Source organism: Chrysochloris asiatica, unplaced genomic scaffold (assembly GCF_000296735.1).
Source record: "Chrysochloris asiatica unplaced genomic scaffold, ChrAsi1.0 scaffold00007, whole genome shotgun sequence".
NCBI classification, from domain to species: domain Eukaryota; kingdom Metazoa; phylum Chordata; class Mammalia; order Afrosoricida; family Chrysochloridae; genus Chrysochloris; species Chrysochloris asiatica.
Window position 1 is genome coordinate 27,054,886 of NW_006408525.1, and position 14,859 is coordinate 27,069,744.

The window sequence follows — 14,859 nt, forward strand, 5'->3', positions numbered from 1 at the left end:
ACTTCTTCTCTCATACTTCACACATATCATCAGAAAGGACATATTTATCATCGTTGGTAAAGTGGAGGATCAGTGCAAAACAGGAAGACCCTCAATGTGATGGATTAGCACAGTGGCACCAATGTTGTACTTGAACATAACAACTCTTGTGAGCATGGCGCAGGATATGGCCAGTGTTAAATTCTGTTGTGCATATGCTTGCGGATTCAGAGGTGACTTGACAGCGACTCACAACAACAACAAGGATGTTAAAACCAGAAAAGTTCCAGGCTAACAAAATCAGTTGGATACTTTATCCTTAATACCACCTTACTTCCAGTCTGCGGCCTCACTCCACTGCCCCCATACCTTGCTATTGTTCATTCTTTTGCACCCGGCTTCTCCCTCTTCCTGGACTGTCCTGGACTGCCCTTCCCCACCTAATAAGGCTCCTTGTATAACATCCATTCCCAACTCCTGCATGCAGTTCCTTCTTCTCTGGCTTTCCACAGGAATTTGCACAGAGCCACATTCACCATGGTCATTTGTGTCTACATGTTTCCTCTATTAAGCTGTGAACTCCTTAAAGAAAGAGACAATTTACTCAGTGCTTTATTCCCCATCCGACTGCTGTGCCTAAAGCTCATCAAATGGATAAGTCATATTCATATCACATGACCACTTGCTGTCATTCACTTTGCAAGAACTACAGAACAATGGACAGTCAGTGCCCTTTAATTATTAAGGATTTGTGCTGCTGAATAAAAACTCATGCTCATCCTTCAAAACCCCACTCAGATCTTACCTTCACTGGAAAGCCCTCCCTAATCTTCAGCAGGTATTAGGTCCCACCTCTATGCTGACTCTTTACTTCCCACCTTTCTACGCCTACACTTATGACTTGTTTTGTCACTGTCTCCAAGTCTGCTTTAGTGGGTGGTATGTGTGTCTGTCTATACCAATGAGACTTCAGGAATCAAAGCCCATTTGCTTTGCCGTAGACGCTGTCTTTACTACAATTTTTAAAGGCTTTTGGAATTTATGGATTTAGTCAGGACATTGCTAAATCAGAGATGCAATTCAGCTACATTTTTTTGTAATTCCTATAATGCTCTGAACAAGAACAGGTTATTATAATAGAATGAAAAAAATCAGATATTCTGATTTTAGGAAAGAAACCCTTTGGAAGTAGGTAAGGTTTGTACAACTGATTTTGGTTTGATTCCTTCTGTTATCCACAGTCTGTAGCCTTTCCTTGTGTTGACTGCAAAATAGAGTTTCTAAGGCTACTTGAAGTCTCCTGCCAAAGTCAATTCATTCTGTATCATTACCATTCTCAAGTTTGCTGTGAGCAGCCTTATATCCCATTCACAAGTTGGTCTGTCATAAAAATGAATCAATGAAACCAAGTTCATTAAGTTGACAATGTGGTGCCCACATCCTCACCTTCTGCTGGAGCTGCTCAATGGTCCGGAAGTAGGACTGGTAGTTCGGGCATGCATAGGGCACCTGCTGCTGGCAAAACTCATGGATGCGGCCCTCCAGCTCTGCATTCTCCCGTTCCAACTGGCGCACTTTCTCCAGGTAGCTGGCCAGGCGGTCATTCAGGAACTGCATGGTCTCCTTCTCATTGCCATTAAAGGAGCCCTCACAGAGCCAGCCACAACTGCCCACAGAGGAAGGGATGTTGCGGGCTCCAGGCAGGGTGCAGCTGTGGCAGCTGGGAGGCACACAGGGCCGGGAGGAGAAGCTGGTGCGGCAGCTCATGTTGGGCAGGAAGCAGGTGTATGACAGGTGCTGAGAGGGAATGAAGCTCTGAAGATCAGTTTCACAGCCTAATTCCTTTACTCTGGTGTAAGTCCTGGTCCTCCCTAGGACTTTATATTCTGTTGGTAGTGGGTGTGACAACCAAGTACAGTATTACCACCTTTTACCCTCTTTCGAAATTTTTCATATGTTGTTTAAACACCTCACAACACTCCTTTACCTCATAAAATGTTTTACTTTGGCTTCTTGCAAAGTCAGGACTCCTCACTAATCATGGCTGGTTGGTAAATTAAGAGCTTCATGGTTTGGCTTCAAACTGGCCAACCCATTACTATGGCAACACAGGGAGTTGTGTGAAGGAGTGACATCTGAACTCCAGCTCTCACAGTTGATGGGATCTATGTCCCTTACTCCTGAAAGAGACTTACTGAGTATGTATCTTATCCAGAAACAACTCTATGAGAAAAAAAAGTCCAAGAAAACTCACTCATGAGCCACATGGTAGAGACTTCTGAAATCAGGGATTAGAAAGGACTTAGAAGATCATCCAGCCCAATGTCCCTCTGCTGTTTCATCAAGCACACTACTCTGCTCCTGTGGGGCTGTGCGAAGCCTCCTACAGCTCCCTCTCTGCTATTAGTCAGTGTTCACAGAACATTGGGAAAATGGAGAGGTCTGGTGTGGCGCTATGGGATAAGCACTGGACTGCAAGTTCAGTTTGAACTGCAATGTCAGTGGTTCAAACCCACCAACTGTTCCTCAGAAACCCTGTACAGGGGTGTTATGAGTCAGAACTGACTCAATGACACTTAACAACAACAACAACAACAACTATGTGTGAAGGTACCCTGCTGGTGCTGTAGGATAAGTACTGAACTGCTAACCACCAGTTTGATGGTTCAAATCCACCAGTCACTGCATGGGAGAAAGATGAGGCTTTTTTCATAAAGATTTGCAGCCTTAGAAGCCCTTTCTAGGGTCTCTATGACTTGTTAACACCCTGTGATATACAAATGATACAAACTTGCTTGTTGAAAGTGAAAAGAACTTAAAATACTAATGAAGATCAGAGACCACAGCCTTCAGTAAGGGTTGCACCTCAATGTAAGGAAAAGAAAAATCCTCAACACTGGACCTATAAATAACAATAAATTAAGAAAAGGTTGAAGTTGTCAAAGACTTCATTTTGTTTGGATTAATCATCAACACTCATGGAAGTCGCAATTAAGAAATTAAATGACACATTGCATTATGTAAATATGCTGCACAAGAACTCTTTAAAGTATTAAAGAGCAAAGATGCCAGTTTGAGGACTAAGGTGTACCTGACTCAAGCCATAGTATTTTCAATAACCTCACATGCATGCGGAAGTCAGACAATGAATAAAGACAACTGTAGAAACATTGGTTCATTTGAGTTATCGTGCTGAAGGAGAATAATAAAAGTACCATGGGCTTCCAAAAGAACAAACCAATCTGTGTTGGAAGAAGTATGTCTATAATGCTCCTAAGAAGCCAGGATGGAGACACTTGATCTCTTGTACATAGGACATATTACCAGTCTTTTGAGAAGGACATCTTGTTAGGTAAAGTCATGGGTCAGCAAAAAGAAGGGAGACCACCAACATGATGAATTGACACAGTGGCAGCAGCAATGATAGCAACAATTGTGTGGTTGGCACGGGACTGGTCAGTGTTTCATTCTGTTGTGCATAATGTCGCTATGAGTCTGAATTAATTCCATGGCACCAAACATCCACAGCAATGAGTTAGAATCAACTGGGTGGCAGTGGGTTTGGTTTTTGTACTATGTACTTGCACACAGGAAGACTGTTACAAAGATGACTCCTGCTTAGTGAGCACCCACTGTGCACCCCGACACTGTGCTAAGAACTTATATCCATTATCTACTCAGTCTTCACAACACCCTATAAGGCTTTAGAGATGAGGACACCAAGAGTCTGAGAAATTTCCAAGGTCACAGAACTCCTACATGGTCCTCAGGACTCAAACCCAAGTCTCTCTAATTCAAACGACCATACTCTCTCCATTACATTACACTGTATCTCTCATTCAATCCCCACATTACCAAGAAGCAATAATATGGAAATGGATTCAGTCGAGCTCAATCACTGTTTGACAATACTGCATCTTAAATTAGAATGAAGGAGCTCAGGTAGCGTAGTGGTTACAAATCGGGCTGCTAACCTGAAGGTCAGCAGTTTGAAACTACCAGCCATTCCATGAGAGAAAGATGAGGCTTTCTGCTCCAGTAAAGATTTACAGCCTCAGAAACCCTGTTCAGGGTCACTGTGAGTTGGAATTGACTCCATGGTACTTAACAACAACAACAAATTAGAATGAGCCAAGAAAATCACAAACCTATTTTCTCCCTTAAAGAATCAATGTCATTTTTATTCTAATAAAATAACATTTACTAAGCAAGAAAACATAATACCCACTTTTTTGTTATTGTTATTTGCTGTTGAGTCAGTTCTGACTCATAACAATCCTGTTCTGGGTTTCTGAGGAGCAGCAGGTGGTTTGTGATTAGCAGCCCAGTGCTCATCCTGCCACACTACACTCACTAGAAGTTTGATAAAAAGGAAACCCTCAGTTGATCTGATGCAGAAACACCTGAGACAATGTCTTTAAAGGCTATGACCCTGCAAAGACACCATCAGGCGCTTAGTCAGACCTTGTGACCGTCAGTGCATTTTGTTAAACAGCCATTCTTCCACAATGCAATTCTGAGTGTAGCTGTGAGCTATGAGGATTGTTTTAATGTTAATCTATCAGTGTTCAAAGTATGAAAGCTAGTTCTCAAAGTATTTCCTTTTGGGATCTACATGCTAATTTCTTCTGATAGAGCCATTGCTTTTGTCACCCTTTCTTGAGACTTGTCTTCATGGCCTGTGACTGGTCCTTTCAATGATCCTCATTGAGAGCTAGTCTTCATCTTCTGAGGATGTGTTTATTTTTTGAACCAGCCAAATGTCACTTGGTACCATCCCAAATGAGTAAAGGATATAATCAAGCTGAGTAGTACCTTTATTGGGAGTGAAACAAGATATGATGGTAAAACAATAATGCTTGCTTTCTTGGATGATTTTAAAACCCATTTCCAAGGAAGAGCTCTAAGTATGTTTTCATATAAGACAGAAGCATTGGAATCAGTGTGTGCCAAATGCTTTGAAGGCACTGACATCCTACAATCACATTCACAATCCACAACTCTCTGCCACTTATGCTTGAATCTCTGCATTAAATTGATCTCAACATTGGTGAGATGGGGGATGAATGTATTGGTTTAAAATGAGTACCAATTGGATGAGATGAAACATCACAAATAACTGGATTCACTGACTTTTATCTTATTACAACCTGTCCTCTGAACTTCTAAGGCTACAGAAAGAAAAATCTGGAAATGGCATTTTTAAAAGAAAGGAAAGAAATGTGTAGTTTAGACTGGTAAATAGATCCATAGAATCTCATGACCATCATTGTAGCTTCTACCCCAGTAAGAACAAAATAGTCCTTGTACCTTCAAAATTAGAGGGCAGAGTTTAGAAAGCATGACTGTTCAGTACATTTTAAGCAGAAGTAACCATGGCTGATACATGACCATTAGAAAATGATGGTTGAGAAGACTTGGGCCTATCAAGAAAAGTGTTAAGTTTCACTTCATTTTCCTGGAATTCTCAGGAAAGTAATTGCTTTTTATTTATCCCACTTACCATGACTGTGAATTATTTTGACATTTACATAAGCCATAATATTGTACCTGACCAACAAACCTTCAATAAACATAATGGGCAAATCAAATTTAACAAACAGAAAGATTTTGCACTTGTAATTGACGCAGATGTCATGGTTTGACTCTGGTGTCAAGATGTGAGCAAATTGCAATTGAGGTTTAAAGATACTATTTATTGTGGAAGTCTATTTCCATCGGAGAGTGCATACACAAAGTCACCAGTGGTACTTAACCATGAAGTAGCATCAGGAAGATCTTCTTCTGGGTCCACCTGTTCAATTGCAGGACTTTAAAAGCATTAGAAGGTTTCATTCACTCTTCCCCAAACCATCTTCACTGCTGGCAAGGTACTAAAGCCTGAAATTCTCACCATGAGAAATTTAAAATGTGTTCTTTTAGAAACAAAAAGTAACACATTGGGCTATTTACAGATCAATTAGTATTTAATGTGTACAAATGACAAGGAGAGGACATGAATAGTATAGTGAGCACACACACCCAAGAGAATTGAGTCATGTCAAAGAGGAATGAGGCATCATCCAGAAGGAAATTACAAAGGCAGAAACTGCTCTGCCCTCTGAGTTAGGCTAGCCCCACTTCAAGCTGCCAATAAGAACAGTATATAGGGTTTCCAGAGGGTGTCACATAAAGATGACTGCGGTCAATCTGTTAATCCCCCAGCCTCACACATTACAAAGGGAAATAATGGTTGTAATCCAAGAACTCATCCAATGGATTTGACTCTGAGAAGACAATCAAATAAATCTTTCGACAACAGGGACAAATAGGACAGGAGCTGTAGAAATAGAGATGCAGACACCTGAAAATGAGATTTATGGGTTAGTACTACAAGCTTTCTCCAGAACCACCCTTATTTCTCTTATACTCAGTCATGGACTCCCAGTGGTAATGGAGTTTCCAGGTGTTAAAGCACCTAACCAATTCAGAAAAATGCCATCAGTCCTATTTTTTTCTCCATACAGTCTAGAATGCAAAGGAAGAAAGTGAAACAACTTAAGAGTGCTAGTCCTTCTGGGAAAACTGAATTCAGTAACAACACAGACAAGAAATAAAAACTGTTTATGTGGCTTCTCTGAATATCATTGAAAGAGCATCTGATAAGACATTTTTAGCAGTGCACAGAGGATAAAGAAAAGTAGGCTTCATGTTTAGAATGAATGTTGTGTTGAGCTTTTGAATTAACTTTGCTATGAATTTGGTGATTTGAGGCAGCCACGAAAGAGCCACCGAAATATAACTTCTTCCCCCAGAGTCCCACAGATCCTATTCTTTCTTAGATCACAGGGATCTCCCTGTTGCTATACTCAGATTGAATTTTGCTTGAAATTTCCTGTGACCACCACATCACTGAAACTCTGAACTCTTTTGACCAAGACACTTCAATTGCTTTTTCCTTTTCCTATGCAAATGTTTATAATGAGATGTCATCTCTATCCATCAAAGCCTGGCTAAACGAGGCCTGAAACCCATGCAAGGGACTTTGGAGAACCCCAGGTACACTCCATCATTTCTATCAATGGTTCTCACAGTTCTTCTATACTCTACCATCCTCTCCTCAACACCAGCACTGTCATCTTTATTTAGATGTCGCTCCAACATCTCTCACAAATCTAGTCATTTTTTTCTAACTCTTTTCTCTGGAGACTCATATTTATTTCACATTCTGAAACTCAAAACCTTTAAATACCTCTTGACTATAGCAGGTGCAGTCTGTAGAACAGATCATCAATTGCTCAAATGCAAGTTCATGGTAAGGCTCACGAAAATTCAAACAAGTCCACAAGAACCAACATAGGACCTTAAATGTATCCCACATGAATTTAGAGACCATCTCAGGAACAGATTTAATGCATTAGACAATACTGACTGAAGACCAGAAGAGTTGTGGGATGACATCAAAAACATCATACAGGATGAAAGCAAAAGACATTAAAAGTCAGGAAAAAAGAAAAGATCAAAAGGGATGTCAGAAGAGACTGTGAAACATGCTTTTGAGCATACAGAAACTAAAGCTAATAGAAGAAATGATGATGTGATCGTACTGAATTTTTAAGGGAGGCTCAAGAAGCAAGTCAAGAACTACAATGAAATGTGTAAAGGTCTGGAGCTAGTAAACCAAAAGGAAACAACACACTCAACATTACTCAACAGAAAGAACTGAAAAATAGGAGAACAAACAAGATGGCGGATCAGGTGGAAGCGCAGTATGGAGCTCTGTCAGCAACAACACAGAATGCCGGAACAAACAGGCTCAGGGGATGGTGGCAGAACTGTGAACCACATATCATGGAAATTTAGAAAGTTGGAAGACTTGCAGCTAGGGAAATTTGTAGCAGAAGCAAAAAATCCATTGCTTTCTAATTCAAAATGCTCAGCTGCTCCGGAACCACCATCTTGGGCCAGATCGAGCAGGGGTAGGATGAGAGCAGCCATGTACACCTGACAGAAGTGCAGAGATAAAGGTGTGTGCGTTCTTTTTTTTTTTTTTATCTGTCATTTGGTCTCTCTCTGTCTGTACACCTCCATTCTGGTGATTAGAGAGGGTTCCCAAGCAAGTAGACACCCACCCCACCTCCAGAGAGTTCTACTACACATGTGCACAGGTCTCCTTGAAATTTAAAGTGACAGTTTCCATTTAAAACCAAATGGCAGTGCAAAACAGCCACAACTGGCCCTGAACTGTTTATCACTAGGAAAAAGGCCTGAACAGGGATTGTGGAGTGGGACAGGTAGACTTAGGAAATAAGCTGAAACTTAAATCCTGAGTCACGTCACAACAACCAACAGTGGCATCTCGAAATTTCTCAGGAAGAAGAGTGAAAAGGGAAGCCCATCTCCTGATCACATGTACCCAGAGGCAATAAGAAAGCATTAAAAAATACCAAAATATACACCCTTCTAAGTATTAAGGCCACAGATATCTTCTCAATATGCCCAAAAAACAGAAGCAGATGACCATATCAGCACATGTCCAGAAACAAGATAAAGTGATTGAGGCAAATGAGCTAGAAGCAGACCTACACTCCATTCTGAACAATGGGCAGGCTTTGGAAATACCCGAGAAGGAATTCACAAAAATGATTATAAAATGTATCAAAACACTATATAATGGACTTGAGAAAAATAAGGAAGAAGTCAGGAAAGTGCTACAGGAACAATCAAATAAGATAGATACAGCATTGGAAACCATTCAAAGCCTACAGAAAGAGGTCCAAATGATTAATAATAGAATATCAAAAATGGACAATACACTGAAAGGGCAAAGGAGTAGAATTGAAAAGGCAGAAGTCAGAACTAATGAGCTAGAAGATAAATCTCTCAACACTACTATGATAGAAGAGCAAGCACAAAAAAAGACTTAAAAAACCTGAAGAAGGCCTAAGATTCATGTTGAACAACATGAAGAGGAATAACTTAAGACTTATTGGCATTCTGGAACAGGAAGAACCACACAAGTCCACAGAGGAGATATTTGAAGAGCTTCTGAAAGAAAATTTCCCTAACGTCCTGAAAAGCAAAAAGATAAGCATTCAAGATGCTCAACGGACTCCAGGAAGGATAGACCCTAAAAGACAATCACCAAAACATATAATAATCAAGCTCTACAAAATCAAAGATAAGGACAGAATCCTGAAAGCAGCTAGGGAAAAGAGAAGTGTAACATACAAAGGCAAGCAAATCAGATTGAACTTGGATCTCTCAACAGAAACCATGCAGGCAAGAAAGCAATGGGGAAACATATATAAAACCCTGAAAGAAAAAAACTGCCAACCAAGAATTCTTTACCCAGAAAAATTGTCAATCAAATATGACAGTGTAATCAAAACATTCCAGGATAAACAGAAGCTAAGGGATTTTGCCAAAGCCAACCCTGCTATGAAAAACATCTTAACTGAGAACCAACAAAAACAGACAACACCAGAGAATGATGTACGAGGCAGCATCACCCTGAAGTCAATTGACAAATGGAAGAGTCAAGAACAAAATAAAATTATAAGAACAGAGGATCTGGATGGTCAATCTACGATCAAAACAATTACAGTGTGAAAGAAGGTAAACACAAAGGAATAGAGATCCAGGAGGTGAGAAGGTCAGGTAGATGACAGGATAAAATAGACTGTCTTAAATTGAGGGAAGAGTTAATGGAGTATAAGGTAACCACAACAGTGGGATTGGGGTGGGGGAGTTGTTCGGGTATTGGGGAGGACAGTACAAGAAGAGGGAGGAGGTGGAAGAACAAAATAGATAGGGGAGCACTGAGACAGGTTTGTATGGCCTAAGTGGGACAGAGGTAAATAGTGATGCATGCTCAACCTTGGAACAATGGGCCTCTGAGATACAGGGATTTAGGCATACTTTGAACAGAAGAAATAATATTAAAATGCTTGACTGTCTTATGAATATTGGTTTCCCTTGCCTACTATTGTAAAATAAACACTTGAGTGGGATAGAAAAGAGTATTGCGAAACATGATTACAGAAAATTTGTAAACCCATCTTCAGCCTATAACTGATTGGAATACCTAAAAGAACTTGCCCAGTGAAATAGACCTCTTGCAAAGCCTTTGCAAAGTATAGGACCTTAGGTGGAAACCTGAGCCCCATCCAGAAATTATGAGGTGGGACATTCCCACTACCTAAAAGGGATTCTAGAACTTACCCAGTGGAATAGGCCTCTTGTAGAGCCTTTACAGTGTACCTTAGGTGGAATCCTGGGCCCCATCCAAAACCTTCTGAGATGGGACATTCCCACTAGAAAGGACAAGCAGACTAACCTGGAACAGCTAGAATGACAGAAGATACATCTTCAAAGAGAGATCATCAGCAAAAACCCAAAACAAAAACGACAGTATGACTGGCTACTACAGGAATAAGCAAGCTGTTCATCAGGAAGCCATCAAGGCAAGGAATCAAGTTCCTTCAGGATAAACTCCCCTCTAAGACTGAAACTCAAAGAGAACACATGAACAGGCATGTAAGCTTGCTGGCGACCACACTGGTCTACTGGTGAGTAGAAGAGGGGAAAGGCAGCAATGAAGAAATGAGCTTAGTTCAACCACAGTCCATTGACTCCCATTGACCTGGAGATGACAGAGAGAAGAGGAAGGGCTGGTTGGTCCAAAGTGTGGTGAGACCTGGGGACACTTGAGCCTATGGACAAGGACATGACCACAGAGGGTTAGAGCTCAGAGTGAAGCATCCAGCTGATATGAAATGAGGGGAGATGCACAAGAACACCCAAACTTGCAAACAGTACCCATTTGACCTAGCCTTGATGGGTTGATAATCAGAACTCAACTAGAGGAAGATTACAAAACAATATATAGTGTTGTTGTTGTTGTTTAATAAAGGAAACTAGGGTAAATTGCTACAATTTGATGAAATTGACCTATACTCATGGAGGTAGTAACTCTAAATACCAACAGAGAGGGAAGGAGTCTTCACATCAAGTATCAATGCTATCCCCTCTGTACACAGCATAGATAGGGACAGGCAACTTAGACATCGGCTACCTAAAATGAGAGGACAATAAAGGCACAAAGTACTAGCTTAAAAGGATTCAAGAGGGAGTATAGCTTAAGAGTGTGGGGGGTGGGAGAGAAAAAGTCCCCACTGAATAGCTGTCATCTTGTCTAGATGAGTCTGGTGCAAAGAGATGGGGATAAGATTCGTATGATTCAGTAGTGAATAATTGTCGTCATGACTAATTGCAACTGTCACAACTGTAAAAGTAAAAGTTTTATAACAAAAACAGGGGAGTGATTAATCTTACAGTCCAGACACGGAAGACCCTAGGGCCATCAAAGGAGAAGAGCACAAGCAGAATGCGGGACCTTATCCAGAGCAGCAGCTACACCAGAGACAGAGGCAGAGATGAGGACATAGGGAAGCCGAGGACTCTAGATTTATGGGAAGAGAGGGACTAAGAGCTGGAGGCCAGGAGGCAGACTTGTAGAATGTGCCCTTTAGAGGTGTAAATTATTATATATGCCTAAGTGTTGGGTTTTTTGTTTTGTTTTGTTTTAAAGAAGAAAAAAAAAAAAAAAAGCTAAAGTGAATAGAGAGAAATACTGTTAACTGGTGGTACGTGGCAGGGGCTATAATCATTGGAATGAAACAAGGTGCATGATTTGTTGAATGTAAAACTGATGATCTGCCTTGTAAACTTTCACTCAATCCACAATAAAAAACTTAAACACACACACAAAGAAAGAACTGAAGAATATATTCAAGCCTCAGTTTGCAACATTGAAGGATATTATGGGTAAAATCACCGTAGAATAAGTGAAGGGCAGGAAGTTCAGTTTGAATCATAGATAGGTGGTTCAAACTCACCAGCCATTCCTTGGAAACCCTATATTGGGTCACTATGAATCAAAACTGACTCGATGGCACTTAACATGGGCAAAATATTGAATGATGGAGAAAGCTTCAGAAGAAAATGGAAGGAATACACAGTCACTGTACCAAAAAGAAATGGTTGGTGCTCAACCATTTCCAAAGTTATCAAATGGTTAAGAACCAATGGTACTGAAGGAAGAAGTCCAAAGTACACTGAAGACATTGGCAAAGAACATGGCTCTAGGAACTTTATAGAATGCAAGTTGACATCTTCCCACAAACCAATGCAGCACTGGAGTCAATCACTTACCTGCACCAAGAAATTAGGAAAACAGTTACCTGGCCAACCGATTGAAAGAGATCCATACTTCTGCCCACTCCAAAGAGATGTAACCCAATGGAAAGTGGAAATCAAAGAACAATATCATTAATATCACATGGAAGTAAAATTTTACTGAAAAAAAGATCAAAATCAGTTGCAACAGTGCATCAACAGGGAACTGCCAGAAATTCAAGAAGGATTCAGAAGAGCACATGGAGCTAGGGATACCATTGCTGACATCAGATGGATCGTGGTTGAAAGCAGAGAACATTAGAAAGATGTTTACTTGTGTTTTATTGGGTATGCAAATGCTTTCAACGGCGTGGATCATGATAAATTATGAATAACATTGTAAAGAATGGGTATTCCCGTACAATTCATTGTGCTCATGAGGAATCTATACATAAACCAAGAGGCAGTTATTAAAACAGAACAAGGAGATACTGAATAGTTTAAAGTCAGAAGAGGTGTGCATCAGGTTTGTAGTCTTTCACCATCTTTATCAATCTGTATGCTGAGCAAATTATTTGATGCATTGGATTATACAAAGAAGAATGTGGCATCAGGATTGAAGAAAGGCTTTCTATCAGTGTGCAATATGGAGATGACACAACCTTGTTTACTGAAAGCAAACAGGACTTCAAACACTTACCGATGATAATCAAAGACTATAACCTTCAGTACAGAGTGCACCTCAATTTAACAAAAACAAAAATCTTCACAACTGCACAATAAATACCATTATGATAAAGGGAGAAAATAAATCTTTGAAGTTGTCAAAGATTTCAGTGTGCTTGGATCCATGATCAACACTCACAAAAGCAGCAGTCAAGAAGTCAAACTATATATTGCACAGATATCAGTTTGAGGACGAAGGTGCACCTGACCCAAGTCATGGTATTTTCAATTGCCTCATAGGCATGTGAAAGTTGGACAATGAATATGGAAGACCTTAGTAGAATTGATGCATTTGAATTATAGTATTGGAGAAAAATATTAAAAGTATCATGCATTGCCAGAAAAACAAGCAAATCTGTATTGGAAGAAATATAGCCTGAATATTTCTGAGAAGCCAGGATGGCAAGATTTTTTTCTCTTACTTGGGACATGTTATCAGGAGGGACCAGTCCCTGGAGAAGGACAACTTGCTTGGATCAGCAAAAAAGAGGAAGATCCCAACCAGATAGACTGACACACTGGCAGCAGCCATTATGAGAACAGAGTGGTCACAACAGTTTTGAGGATGATGCAGGACTGGGGAGTATTATGTTCTGTTATGCATAAGGTCACTATGAGTCAGAACCAATTCAATGTCACCTAACAACAACAACAAAGATTATTTTTCTTCTCTTTCCATGGTCTCTCTGCCTCTAGTCAGCTTCTACACCCCAGATTATGCCTCTAAAATCCACCTCTGTCCTACTCACTCTTCCATTTTTTCCCCCTCCATCCTTATTATCTCTTACAAGCCTACTAATTGATCTTTCTTTCTTATGCAGTTCTACCAACTTTTAAGATCCATAACTCTCCATCCTACATACAACTTCCAGATGTATCATATAACAACCTTGTTATAAGAAAATTTAACACACACAAAAAAAATTCATAATAATGCCAAATATAGTTCTACCTACCTACCTTGCAATTTTGTCTTTCATTACCTATATGTTATCTGCTAAACATACCTTCTGATTTTGCACCTTCTTGTCAGGCAAAGTTCATCCCTGGAAAAAATTTCCTTCCTCTCAGACCTGCACACACTCAGCCATGTGCCATCTAAATTTACTTCAGAATTATGCTAATAGTGCACAGCAATGTTTGACTGAAGTTAGTTGTGGGAAGTATATAAAGTTTTAATGACCTTCTCATGAACCCTCATTAATGTTATTACTTCTTTATTCTACATACAGTATTCTATGGTCTACAACCATGCTTCAATTAGATAAAGTTCTTGCCTCTTTTGAACAATCTGAAGTCAACAAGACAGAAAAAAATGATATAAACAGAATATTTGGGTTTTCAAAGCCCTGATCCAATGCTCTGTCCTTCTTGGAGTCTTCTCATCACCCATCCATAAATACTCTCCACACCTCTGAAATCCATTATACTTTGTTTATACCTATCTGCAGCCATACCTACAAAGGTGAGTCAAAAATTAACTGCACGAAGTTATATTAAAATGCCAGTCCATATCCACAATTGATGACAACATTGAGTATACACATAAAATGATTCTGTCAAATAGACAATTTTCAGTGGATTATGTGGCAGATCATTTGCAAAGCAGCCATGGCTTTGCCTATGAAATAATCCACAAAAAACTTGGGTTTGGAAAACTTTGTGCAAGATGGATACCAAAGGTACTAATGGACGAGCATAAACAGAAGCATTTGGAAATCTGTAATTTGCATCAATAGTTAAAGGAAGATAAAAGTTACTTTAAAAAAAAAAAAAAAGTCACCACTGGTGATGAGACATGGATTTCTCACTACAAGCCTGAGAGTAAACAGCAGAGTATGGAATGGAAACATTCTCAATCGCCACCCAAGAAAAAGTTCAAAACCCAACCATCAGCTGTACAGAAGTTTTTGGGCACCTGTAAACAAAATCTGGGCCAATAGTCAAAGGAAGTCTTCTGATTTGAGGGCGGAGGAAGCAAAAGGAACTCAGGAA

At 40.0% G+C, this 14,859-nt stretch overlaps 1 protein-coding gene across 1 annotated transcript in view; it reads right to left on the reverse strand.

The window, feature by feature from the left end:
• LOC102842406 (keratin, type I cuticular Ha4-like) overlaps window positions 1-7,122 on the reverse strand; it is a 78,703-nt gene extending 71,581 nt beyond the window's left edge. The window contains exons 1-2 of the mRNA XM_006833689.1: window positions 7,069-7,122; window positions 1,426-1,776 (exon numbers count right to left, since the gene is read on the reverse strand). Of these exons, the coding sequence (XP_006833752.1) occupies window positions 1,426-1,776; window positions 7,069-7,122 (405 nt within the window). The remainder of the gene's footprint in view (window positions 1-1,425; window positions 1,777-7,068) is intronic.
• Window positions 7,123-14,859: the final 7,737 nt, after the last annotated feature.